The 13,157-nt window shown below is 41.0% G+C and overlaps 1 protein-coding gene across 2 annotated transcripts; it reads left to right on the top strand.

The window, feature by feature from the left end:
• Positions 1-1,301: 1,301 nt before the first annotated feature.
• RSRC2 (arginine and serine rich coiled-coil 2) lies at positions 1,302-12,687 on the top strand. 2 transcript variants are annotated; one of them, XM_083476734.1, is made up of 11 exons: positions 1,333-1,448; positions 4,352-4,499; positions 5,547-5,590; positions 6,308-6,385; positions 7,900-8,112; positions 8,599-8,742; positions 8,891-9,013; positions 9,472-9,551; positions 9,891-10,123; positions 10,818-10,907; positions 12,063-12,687. In XM_083476734.1, exons 4-11 carry the CDS (start codon positions 6,378-6,380, stop codon positions 12,243-12,245), a joined length of 1,074 nt encoding a protein of 357 aa, XP_083332860.1. In that variant the 5' UTR covers positions 1,333-1,448; positions 4,352-4,499; positions 5,547-5,590; positions 6,308-6,377; the 3' UTR covers positions 12,246-12,687. The 2 variants fall into 2 exon arrangements, with proteins under 2 accessions (XP_083332859.1, XP_083332860.1); XM_083476733.1 differs by lacking the exon at positions 6,308-6,385 and having other exon boundaries at positions 1,302-1,448; positions 7,922-8,112.
• The last annotated feature ends 470 nt before the right edge of the window (positions 12,688-13,157 follow it).

The following is a 13,157-nucleotide window of genomic DNA, read 5'->3' as shown; positions in this document are numbered from 1 at the left end:
TTCCTGACAAAAGGATATGTAGATATTTTCATTAACTTGTGAGAAGTGAGTACTTGAACCATGCATGATTGACAGGGGCATGTCTAGATCTCAGATTTCTGCCTGACACCATACCTTTTCTGTGACATACCTATGATGTTTTGATGATGCATGTTTTATTGGAAATATGTTGTTGTTTAGCCGTTTAGTCGTGTCTGACTCTTCGTGACCCCATGGACCAGAGCATGCCAGGAAATATAGGGAAATAAAGGACTTTAAAAAATGATGTAACTACAATTCTAGGCTTCTTGCTGTTTTGTCTTGTTGTAGTCAGAAGTCTAGTTCTAAGAATAAAGTGATCAGGCCTGCTGGCTGCTGTTTTTGCTTCTGTCTCTTGGCTGAAGTCTTTTGCTTGTGATCTCCAATCTGGACCTGGATTCCCTCTAACAGAAATGAGGCACAGCAGAGACTGTGCTGTCTTTAGGATATATTGTTTATTTACACACACATATAAGTCTACAATGGAGTTGTACAGCATTGACATCCCACAAGATTCTTGCTTTTCCCATAATCGCAGCATAGGGTTCAAACAGAAATCAAACATGCTCCAAAACGTGGCTGTGACCCGCTCTCCAGCTTGATGATTTTTACAGACTGCAACATTTCTGAAAAAACCCAAGCCTAAACTCTCTGAAACTCCTTCCTTTTGCCTTCTAACTCTGTGCTGAAGGAGGGGCCTCTCTCTCTGGCATACCTAATGGCTCATCATTTCCCCTTCGTTCTCCTTAATGGCCTATCCTAGGCAATCTCCAGGGATGCAGGTAGGTAGCACTGTGGTCTAAAATTTCCAGGCATGTCCAACCAGTCCATCACGATTGACCAGTAGATCGTGGGATTGATCTTGGTCGATCATGGGATTAAATTAAAACCACAAGTGGAAACAGGATAGATCTGCTTGGCTCTTGTTTTGTTTAAACTTGCAGTGGTGTCCAAACTTCTTTCAAAGAGGGCCTTTTTTTAGCTTGAGCTTTTTTTATGGTATTACCCCAAAGTTGTTGAGCTTTTTTTAGGATTGAACTTATGATTAAGGACTCTATTGCTTGTTTTAGTTTGCCAGTCTAAATAGAGAGAGTGTATCGCAATATGATCCGCTGTGCATAAAAATAAGTTGGAAAGATTTTATCAAGTAAGTCACAAGTGTCAGAACCTGATGACGCGTAAGAACCCCAAGCTCGAGGTCCCCTCTGTTCTTTTCATGCCTCTGTGTCTCTCGCTCGCGCAGGCGCTCTTCCTTTCCTCCCTCCCCGCCCGGGGCCCGGGTTACATCCGGGAACCCTGGGAAGTGGGCGGGGCATCCCTGACCGCTCTCCGCCGCCGAGCAGCCGAGGCGTCGCGGGCGTTGGAGCCGCAGGGAGGAGCCGGAGCCGCCGGGCCGGCCAGGGCCGCCTTTCCCCACCCCCGACATGGCGGTGAGCCCCTGCCGCTCCTTCTCGGGGGCCGCCGCCCGCGGACGAGGGGGAGGCCGAGCTGGGCGGCGGGAGGCGCCGTCGTCTTCGCCAGCCAAGATGGCGCCCGCTCGCCGCGGGGCCGGGAGGGGCGGGGGGGGAGCTGCCTCCGCCTTCGGGCCCGCGGACGGGAAGCCTGCAGAAACGTCTCCCTTTCCACGCCACTTGGGTTTGGGGTTTTGATGGCGCGAGGGAGGGGCGCTTACTGGTTTGCGAGTGTTTTCCCTCATTATTATGTGTTTTCCGTTTTCAGCTTGCATTTCTATGTTCTATGTTGTGAGCCGCCCCGAGATCTGTGGTAAAGGGTAGTATACAAATTGAATTAGTAATGATACATTCTCACGTGTTTCTAAGAGGTTTCCTCTCCTCTCCACACTCCTGTTGACTGTTTTAGATCGCAAGGTAGTGGCACCGTCTCTTTCCCTCCCTAAAAAAAGTCTGTATGAGTGGTACAATATTTGATATTAGGCCCTTTTATAAGTGTGGCTGTTATTTGATGGCTCGGTTCCCTGTGTTTTTGCACAGAAAGGCCCACTCTGCTCAGTTGGTCTTCTTTCCAGGTAAATGCATGAAGGTTCTCACGGTTCATGCTCCCCTATATATAATGTTTTTATTAAACACTTTGTAAATAAGGAAAGCAGGGGAGAGTTAGTTAAATTAACAATGCTAAGTTAAATATAGAGTCTGAGGAAAGGGATTATTTTGAGGGTGATGATATATGGGGCTTTGGAGAGAACCCTAAGTGAGTTAGGGTGGGAGAAGGAAATGTGCCATTATGTGGTAACTTGAAAAATTGTGCAACTTAAACCTCAGCAGAACTGACAGAATTGTTGTTATTATTGGATCCCTAACAACTTGATCCTTTTATGCTTAATAACATTACTGAGTTCAATGGAACTCACTCCAGCTTTGTAAGGAAGCCCCCCAGAAGTTAGTAGTCTGGGGGTTGGGGAGGACTTAACTTGTTGGGGGGGGGTGGAGAAGTTGTCCCCACCCCCTGCTGCTGATCTCTCTTGGACCTGGAGTGAGATTCTTGTTTCTTGTGTTTCCTGCAAAGGAGGGGCAGAGTGCTCTCACTCACTGACCTGCCTGGAATTTCATGTGCTTGCCAGTATGTGGCTTTGTGTCATCTATGCCTATCAGGCTAGTGCTTAAGCACAAGGATGGCATCATACACAGCAAGGGTTCTTAACCTGAGGTCCATAGATGCACTTCAAGGGTCCTGTGAACCAGGCACACCAATATGATTTGTTCCCAATTTAATAAGATAAATTGTATGCAAAACTTTGTGCATGTTTATGGGTAGGGTGTCCATAGCTTTCATTAGAATCTCCAAAAAGGATTGTAACCACATACAGTGGTACCTCGGGTTAAGTACTTAATTCGTTCTGGAGGTCCATTCTTAACCTGAAACTGTTCTTAACCTGAAGCACCGCTTTAGCTAATGGGGCCTCCTGCTGCTGCCGCGCCGCCGGAGCACAATTTCCGTTCTCATCCTGAAGCTAAGTTCTTAATCCAAGGTAATATTTCTGGGTTAGCGGAGTCTGTAACCTGAAGTGTATGTAACCTGAAGCGTATGTAACCTGAGGTACCACTGTATATAGGATTACGTCACAGCATGTCCCATCAGAACATACACTGGGACTTGCTTCTGAGTAAGCATTTATAGGGTCTAGCTTCCAACAGTGCACTCACTCTTCCAATGGGCACACTAACCACTGCACCACAGTGGCTCTCACTGGGGTGAACCTTTTTTCTTTCAGTTTGCAAAGTCATAGCTTCTGTGATAGGTGGAGCTGCCGCTAAGGGACATTGTCTCACTCTGTCCATTCATGCCCACGTAATGTGATTATTTTAAATGTTTTTATTTCTGTAGAGGAAAGCATTCCCCTGTAAATAGTACAGGAGCACTCATGCAAACATTTAAAAAAGTAGGGGGATGCTCCACCATTTCAATATCATTGGTTTCTTTGAAGGTTTGCCCCCACCTCAAATTACCATTGCAGTTATAGTGTGTTACACATTCCCAAACTTAAATCCCACTGTGCTCTCTATACAACCTGTTTTGCTATGGCTGGTTGCAACCCTCTAAATACCACTAATTGCAAAAAGAACGAAAGAAATTCTTTACAATTATAAAAATAGAACGTGGTGCTGCATTGGGGGGGGGTGGCAATAGCTATTTTTTTCTATCCCAGTTTCTTAACACTGCTGCCCTTCATCAGTAGATCTCAGGGCAGTTCACAGCATAAAAATACATAGTATTATATATTGGATTTAAATGTGCTTAAAAATAAGACTCTATTTGGAAAGTGCATGTTGTAGATAAGTTGCTGTAATGCATTAAAATATGCCTCAAACTGTGCTGCATTGACTTCTATTGTTGGGAGTAAAGACCACAGTTGCTGTGCCTGGTGGCGATAAACAGGTGGGAAATTTAGTAGGCCAAGGACTGATGTGCCATTCTCTTTGAAAATTTACTAATCAAAACATCTAAAATCACCTGAGGTACAGAAAAGAAGCAATTCAAAGAAGGAACTATGGATTTGCTTTATCAGTATCTGTTGACATAGATGTCACTGAGGAGGAACATCATTTTTGGATTGGATACGGAAAATCCATCTCATTCTTCTGCAGTAGAAAACATTGTGGTGCTTGAATTTGGTTATTTTAACACCCTATCTAGTGGCTGTGGACTTGATTTCCTACTAGTGGAATATATAGCTTTGACAATTCAAAATTAACTAGTTTCTGGATGTTTGTGATGATTAAAAAATAGTGGTCTAAAATGCTTCAGGCAGTTAAGTTACTTTGCGATAGAGTGGTGGTGAACTATGTAATAATAACAATATTTCATTTCATCATAGGCTAGTGATACAGAGCGAGAGGCAATAGCCCCAGAGAAATCATCTCCTGATAGAGAAAAGAAAAAAGATGCATCTAATTCTCCTAGAACTTCAAAACATCATTATTCAAGGTCACGTTCACGATCAAGAGAGAGAAAACGAAAGTCAGGTATGGAAGCCTCTAGCTGTTAAGAGTTTTCCCTATAAAAACTTGCTGGTGCATAAACTTGTGATTTAGTGGTAGTGTGTAGTTAGGCTGCTAACCTAAGCATGTTTACTTAGAGGTAAAATTGAATTCAGTTCAAATTATTGCAACTTCCAAGTAAACAATAACGTTTTAGATTTATGTGCATGTCCTTTTGAGTTCTATGTTTCAACCTCTTAAAAATGTGAAATTTCTCAACACTTTAAGCTTCAGCATCATGTTAAGGGTTGAGAGTTGGAGTAGGTGAGGAGCAGAAAGGTAACATAGATGTGAAAATGCTATTTCAAATAATAATTATATTATAATAATTTATTATTTATACTCTGCCCATCTGGCTGAGTTTCCCCAGCCACTCTGGGTGGCTCCCAATCGAGTGTTAAAAACAATACAGCATTAAATATTAACAACTTCCCTAAACAGGGCTGCCTTCAGATGTCTTTTAAAAATAGGATAGCTGCTTATTTCCTTGACATCTGATGGGAGGCCGTTCCACAGGGTGGGTGCCACTACTGAGAAGGCCCTCTGTCTGGTTCCCTGTAACCTCACTTCTTGCATTGAGGGAACCGCCAGAAGGCCCTCGGTGCTGGATCTCACTGTTCCGGCTGAACGATGGGGGTGGAGATGCTTCTTCAGGTATACTGAGGCTGAGGCTGTTTAGGGCTTTAAAGGTCAGCACCAACACTTTGAGTTGTGCTCAAAAACATACTGGGAGCCAATGCAGATCTCTCAGGACCGATGTTATGTGGTCCTGGCGGCCACTCCTAGTCACCAGTGTAGCTGCTGCATTCTGGATTAATTGCAGTTTCCGAGTCACCTTCAAAGGTAGCCCCACGTAGAGCGCATTGCAGTAGTAAGTGGGAGATAACTAGAGCATGCACCACTCTGGCGAAATAGAAATGTAAACCATTGAAATATTTTAAGTACTGGGTATGACTGGGAATGGAATGTCTGTAAAGGATGAAAATCCTTTTCCAAGCACCTTTACTTGACAATAAATGTTTTATTCCTTAGATAATGACGGGAAAAAGTACAGAAGTCGGAGCAGAAGCAAAGAGGTAATTAATACTTTGTAGTGCTTAGGTAATTGTACAAGATGTATTTAAAAGTACATCATAGCATGTGTAAATCTTAGTATATAAATGTCTTAATGGTAAGTACAAAAAAATGATAATTCAGAAAAATGTGCTTGGAGAGAGAAGCATGACTGAAGCCATCATTATGACAAAAAGGTAACAGTTGACAAAAGTTCACTGACAGATTAACTGTGGAAACAGCCACAATAAACATTTCTTTGGCGAAAATAGGATTGGTATATTTGATTCTCACAGAGCTTCCATTGACCAGAGTTCTCCTCAAGAATTTGCAAAGGTGTTCTCCCTGCCCCCAATCTTATCCACTTAGTTCTTAAATATCCACTTAATATTTTAAGTTTTCCTATGGTGCCAGTGCATTTGGCAGGGTTTGTAAAAGTAAATCAAAGGCAAGGGCACTGAGATGAGGCAGTGGTAGTGATAACATTATTAGGTAAGCCAGTTGCCTCCAGTGGTGAAGTAATATCAGTGGAGGAGCCCTAGCAGTAGCCAGAAGGTTAGCCAACTTCTGATGGGGTAGTGTTAGGCTAGAGAGAGATGGGGTCAGTTCTAATGTGGGGCCAGGGACCTTTTTCTCTTTACCCAATGGAAGCTCTGTTTTAAAAAGAAATTAGAGTATTTGTGAAATTGATTATATTGTTTAGATCACATGATAACATTTCTATAATAAATCATACTCAGCGTGCTAATGCGCGAAGAGACTGAACTGAAGACGCTCCAGACTCAGATAGCAAAATTATAAGCCTACTTCATGATAAGGTAACTATTAGTCATTCAAACTCATATTTCCCTTTAAAAAGCAACTTAAATCGGTTATGGGATATTATGGTGGTTTTAAATACAAAGTGTATATTTAGAAGACTGCTCCATTATGTTAAAGTAAGAAAATCTTTCACTAAACTTAAAAAATTATGTGTAGAAGGAGGATTACATGTTAAAAGTTTGTTTTAAAAGGCTGGTTTCTTTATGTACAAGTTCTTTATGTACAACCTGTACACATTAGCTTTTAAATTCAATGGGGAGTAACTGGCGGTGATATTTGAAACTGCTGTGGATGTCTTAAAATCTGTAACATTTCAATAGCTGTTGAATTAATGCACTGACTTTTATGGTTCTAGTGAGACAATTGAAAGGAAGAAGGGCAGAAGGGTATGGGCATTGCATCTGTGTGGAGGCATGCCCACCGCAGGAAGCTCACAGATTGCCTCTACCTTGTGGAGGGTTCATTCCATGTTTGCGGGCTGGCTTGCCCATTTCCTGTATATAATAAGTGGACTCTTTGCACTATTTGTTTTACAACAAAATTCTAATGATCTTTCTTCAGTGGTTGTACAAGTGACTGAAAAAGTAGCCCAAATGGATCTAATTGATGTTACGAACTACTTGGAACAAAAACTCACCACCTACTATGTTTAAGATGAACAAGTATTAAAATCTCTATAGAGTAGGAAGGTGATATTTCTTTGCGTAGCCAACTCTCTTTGGCAGTTGTTGATGGCAGTATTGTCTTTCAGTGGGGTTAGTTGCACCTGGAAGAAACAAAGTAGTAGTTGAAGCACCTAGGATTTACCTTTACTTCTACCTTTGGGTGTGAGTTTGGGGATTTAAAAAATAATAAAGACTCACATGGTCTTTAGAGTAGAAATCTATCCATATACAATTAACTTACAAAGAAAGAAAGTTACTGAGATAATAAGAAATTTGGGTAAACTGGCCTTATATGGTAAGAGATTTCTTCAAAGAAAATAGCACACAGACTGCTGCAGATTCAAAACATGACAGTTGGTCTTATTGGACCTCTATAGTGTAAGACTTTAGGCTGGAGATACTTATTTATAATACTTAGAAAGTTGGCCAGTGCATGTACTTCCAAGCTTTCTTAATTGCTGATGAGCTTGTACGTAAAACATTTAGACAGTTCTCCTGTGTATGCTTATCCCATCCAGCTTTTGAGCATAGGGGTGGAAAAACATGGTCACTATGCATGAGGTAATCAAACACTAGAGAGGCTGCTGTTCTATCTAATGCTGTGAAACCGGTAATGGTGTGAGTTGCTTTAACAACACAGTACAAAAATGTTTGAAAAGTGTGGGATGGGAAATGGGAGGAGGAATGATAGCGAGCATCTGCAACATTGTGTAGCTGATGGTGTTAAAAGCCATCACAGTTGTCTGGGCCACACTCCTAAGGTTACTAATGTTGCATCACAACATATCATTCTTTATCTGCTGATGCCCATACTAACTCTCTTTGTTGCACTATTTTCCTGAAAGAACCAACTTCTTCTTAAAACAGGCAAGAAGACATGGGTCCAAAGAGAAGTCCTCGAAGAAGCACAAATTTGAAGACCATAACGACAAAGACCACTCTTCTGATAAAGGAAGAGAGAGCCTGGGCACTTCAGAAAATGGTGAGGAACGGCATAAGCGCAAGGAGAGGAAATCCTCAAGGGGACGAAGTCATTCAAGATCTAGGTCTCGTGAAAGGTATACTTAACAATTTCTACTTTGGAAATGCTTCAGTGTTCTTTATGCTCTTGTTCTGTTAGACGTGCCCAGCTACACCTTCATCCTTTGTTCCAGCATACCTGGTGCAACATCACAGATGTGCCAGATCGGTTTTTTGTATGGGTTGGTGTTACTGTTTGTAACTTTTTTTGATTTTGAGGATCAAGTGGCCAGTGTTTCAGCTGTTTTCCCTCCCCATATGTAGGATTTGTTTACTGTAACCCTTTTGCCAAACCTTTAGGTTATGCCACAAATTTGTTTTCCAGAATGAAAATACTTAGTAGTGTTCAGGCCACTGACTTCATTTGAAGTGAAGTTACACTATTTGTAGATGAGCCCAAAACTGACAGCTTTTTGTGACCTCTCAGTAGAAGATAATGAGCAGGTTTCCTTTGCATCTTGTTGCTATTAAATGTGAATAATAAAGCTAGAAAATGTTACCAGACGTTTGGAATGTGTTTGCAGGCGTCACCGTAGTAGAAGCCGTGATAGAAAAAAGTCACGATCTCGAAGCCGAGATAAAAAGCGACGTGTAAGATCACGTTCTAGATCAAGATCTAGACACAGGCATCGGAGCAGGAGCAGGAGCAGAACTAGGAGCAGGAGCAGGTATGTTAAGTTCTTTCTTTTTTCCTTGTGATAAAAATTATAGGGTCGGTGCTAGCACTTGGAAGTTGCACTCTGAAGAGCAGGTAGATACAATTAATTTATAGTCAAACAGTCAAATAATTACATGATAAAATACCTTTACCTGCAGAGAAAGAAAGAAGAGACCTGAAAAGCCCAGAAGATTCAGTAGAAGTCACAGCCGAACTCCAAGTCCACCTCCTTTTAGGGGACGAAACACAGCAATGGATGCACAGGAAGCATTAGCTAGAAGGTACTATGATTTTTTTTGGCCTTAAGTTTATAGAAGCCAAGAACTTACTCTGTTTACCTTTTACTGACTTAGAGTAGAAGCACAGCATGCAAGCTTTGAGGGGGGACCATTGTCATTCTCTACACACCCCTGCACCAAATTTTAACATATTAAAATGTGGAGAGCTATTTTAGGCACTGATACCTAGATGAAGTCAAAAGCATAGTGTACTCACAACATTTTTGCTTGATGTATTTGCACTTTTATCAATACACAACTGAAAAGTACCTTTGCTATAGTGAAAGCTAGAAACATACAACACAGAACCACTCCGTTATGTTCTTTGAGTTGGAGGGTTCTATGAATGCCCTTCAGGAATAACATAACAATTGTTAGTATAAAAAACAAAGGGGAAAAGAGATCAATGTGGGGGGAAATAATAACTTTTGATCAATTGATTTATTTTGCATATTTCCTAGATTGGAAAGAGCAAAAAAACTGCAAGAACAGAGAGAGAAAGAACTGGTTGAAAAACAGAAGCAACAAGAAATGGCTGCTGGTAATTCTGTTTTTATGAACTGCTAGAACATAATGAATAGTAGTGGAAATATTTATAGCTTCATATTGGAAAGCTATAAAAAGAAGAAACCTCATTTGTTTTAAAATCAAGCAACAGAAACTTCTCTATTCAAACTTTTCTCTTTTTTTGACAGTCCCTAAAAATAGTTGCATCACCAGACAAATGCTTAGAGAACTAGCAAAAGCTGTCTAAGGTCTTTCAATTGGCTAGCTTGTACTTAATGCCCATTAAGATGAAACTTTTACTTAGTCCATGTTTCTGAGATTAAAAAAAATTCTGGAAGCTTCTTCTTGTATAACATGTTAATGTTCATTTTAGCGGCTGCTGCCACCGGCACTTCTGTCATCAATGTTGCAGCTCTTCTGGCCTCTGGAACACAAGTCACTCCTCAGATAGCTATGGCAGCTCAAATGGCAGCCCTGCAAGCAAAGGCCCTGGCAGAGACAGGAATAGCTGTTCCAAGCTATTACAATCCAGCAGCAGTAAATCCCATGAAGTTTGCTGAACAGGAGAAGAAGCGGAAAATGCTGTGGCAAGGCAAAAAAGAAGGGGTATTTTTCGTTGTCTAATTATTCCACTTTGTGCCTTGGGAATTGTTGACAACAAGGACATAACTTGTGGTATTCCTGCATTGCAGGAAGTTGGACTAAATGACCCACGGGGGTCCCTTCCAGTTCTGTGATTCTGTGATACAATGGGCACAAGCCACATGTCAGCAAGAGGGGCCTCTTAGTAGCACACAGAACATTTAGCCATCTAATGGTCATACTTGGCAGTGTAACCATTGTTTTATTTTTTTAAAGTCTGGTATGTTCAGAATTCTAACGAGCACCTGCCATCGTAATCTCAAGTGTCTTAAGGTCTACAGAGCCAGTAGGTGGTCTAGTTGACATGTTGAATAGCTGTCAAAAAAGACTTTCTATGAGAAGTTCAGAAGGGGCACTTGTCCTAAGGGTGCTGGGATTAAAAATATTTGCTTAATCTTCACTAAACCAGCAGTCCTGCAACATTCTTATTTACATTATTGAAAGTTTTAGGCTTGCAGCCAGATTGTTTGTTTCTAGTTCCAGTTCCAAAGGAAACGTGTTAAAACAAGAGTGTGTGAGAAATACTTTAGGACCTCTTGCTTATTAGTATAGTTAAACAGTTTCCCCCATTGTATCATCAGATCTATAAATCAAAATGAGTTGCAAATTTACCTATGTGTCATATATGTATGTAATAAATCACTTTGTGTTTCTATAGGATAAATCACAATCTGCAGAAATCTGGGAGAAACTGAACTTTGGAAACAAGGACCAAAATGTCAAATTTAGAAAACTAATGGGTATTAAGGTATGTGAAATGTAGAAAAACTCGTAACCGAAATTGCTTTCAAGTAAGAGCTCAGGTTAAACGACTCTCTCGAATCGGTTCAAATCGGCATATACAGCAAGACGCCATTCACCGCAGATTCTGGCCCAGAACTAGGTGGTCAGTTTAATACATTGCCAGTTCAGTAGGCCTCCAGTATAATCAGGGGAGGTATATGAGCCCACAAAACCTAACTTCAAAATAGAAATTTAATTAAGTAATAATTAAGAGTGAGCCAGCAATAAATCACACAGATTATGTGCTATTAAATGTAATGCACTTATATGAACACAAGTGGAGTTAACTCTTTATTAGAAGAAACAGTATCTGCTCAGGAGTACCAAACCCACTGAGCACAGGAACTCTTCATCGGAAGGTCTTCCGCATGAGACATTTTGTGGGTCCTCACCTTCCCATAGCTGGTTAAGTCTCCTCCTCTCCCAGATCTTTCCCAAGCAATCTGAGATGGTGGAGGTGTGCTGGCCTTCATTCCTCCCACTTCATGTCTCTCCTGGTGCTGGGAGACCGGGGGGAGGGGGGAATGGGAGCTTGTTACAGCAGGAGGGGGAGATTCCCCCCCCCAATACTTTTTCAACAGTGACTCAGATGAGTCTGCTGCTTCTGATTCTGCATTTCTCTCTGCCACAGATTCCCTTCTCACTTCAGCTTCTGACACCACCTCCTCCCAGTCTTCTCCCCCTGACCATCATCGCACCACCACTAAACTGGGGGTTTAGTTTGGGGGTTCCCCAGCTGGTGCCTCCCCCTATTCCTCTGCATCCAGCCAGTCCATGACAAGTACTAGATAAGCTGTAATATTCCAAGGAAAAGTAAAAATGTGTTGGGTTGACCCAGGGGAGATTACATTTTTAAACGTTAAATTCTTGGCAAATTCTTTTGCAAAATGTTTCTATAAACCTACACCAAAATGAATTAATGAAGGTTACGTGTGCTATATATCCTTGAAACTGATAACATATTTCCCCAGGCATTTTCACTCTGCATTTACTTGCTCTGGAAATTACAGCTGCAGAAAAAATGCTTTAATGAATGAATTGCCAGAATAATAGATGACTAGTTTAGAAGACATATCTGTTAACATATTTTAATAATAATAATATATTATTTCAATTCTAGAGTGAAGAGGAAGCTGCTGGTAGTAGTTCGGTGGATGAAGAAAGTTACAAGACTTTGAAGCAGCAGGAAGAAGTATTCAGAAATCTAGATGCACAATATGAAATGGCAAGGTCACAGACACACACCCAAAGAGGGATGGGATTGGGATTCACATCTTCGATGCGAGGAATGGATGCTGTTTGAAAGAACGTGATCTTAAAGCCTGGGACTTTGTCAAAGATTATTGTTCAGATTTTGGGTCCTTGTTCACCAAAGGCTAGCATTCTAGCTTGCATGGGGTGTTGCATTGACTTTAATTTATTGACATTACAATTTTTGTAAATATCAGATCAGTGATAACTGGTGTTCCATGTTGTAATCAGGTTATACTCACTTCCATTATACTTGACAGAGCTATAGGAGGACATTTTTAGTTCTGTGTTTCAAAACAGAACAGGTGAGGATAAACTCATACATGGATATTTTGTGTCCACTGTCTTGTGTACTTTTGTACTTTAACCTTGTACAGTTATTTTCAACTCTTCAAACATAAAACACATTGTGTAGGTGTTACTCTAGCAGATTGGGCCAGTGGGTGCATAATGCAGTGCAAAAACCTGGTTAATAAAAATGTTTTTTTCTCAAATAGTACTGTTTTTAAGTTTAGTGGATGAATTGCTCAGAGGTCAATTTTGTACAATTCATTATAACTTTATCTCTAGAAAGAAGCTTACTTCAGCATAACTAGAGCAGAGCAAAATTGAGTTTTCATGAGTTCCTGCATTATGCTACTGCAAGCCCTTGCTCAGGAGATACTCTCCTCTAGGCAGAGTTCTCACTGGACTCACTCTAGTCTTATTCCAACCTGCCCAAACAAGTGGAAGTAAACCATACCATATCTAACAAGATGAATGTTACCATGTCCCGTGCCTGCTTATTCTAGCAGTAGGTTTTGATAAAAGCTTTTGGCAATGTAAAACTATCACCACCAGCTCAACATTTGCAATGTGACCTGTATGAAAAACATAATAATATGCTGTGTTGGGGGCTTTAGATCTTCTAGTTAGGCTATGTAATGTAATAAAAAAAGTTGCATAGCAACAGAGTATGTTGCAC

The sequence above is a fragment of the Podarcis liolepis genome, assembly GCF_965112155.1.
Source record: "Podarcis liolepis genome assembly, chromosome: 15".
Lineage (NCBI taxonomy): Eukaryota > Metazoa > Chordata > Lepidosauria > Squamata > Lacertidae > Podarcis > Podarcis liolepis.
Note: the sequence above shows the minus strand (reverse complement) of the source record. Positions and strands in the feature narration are given on the sequence as shown.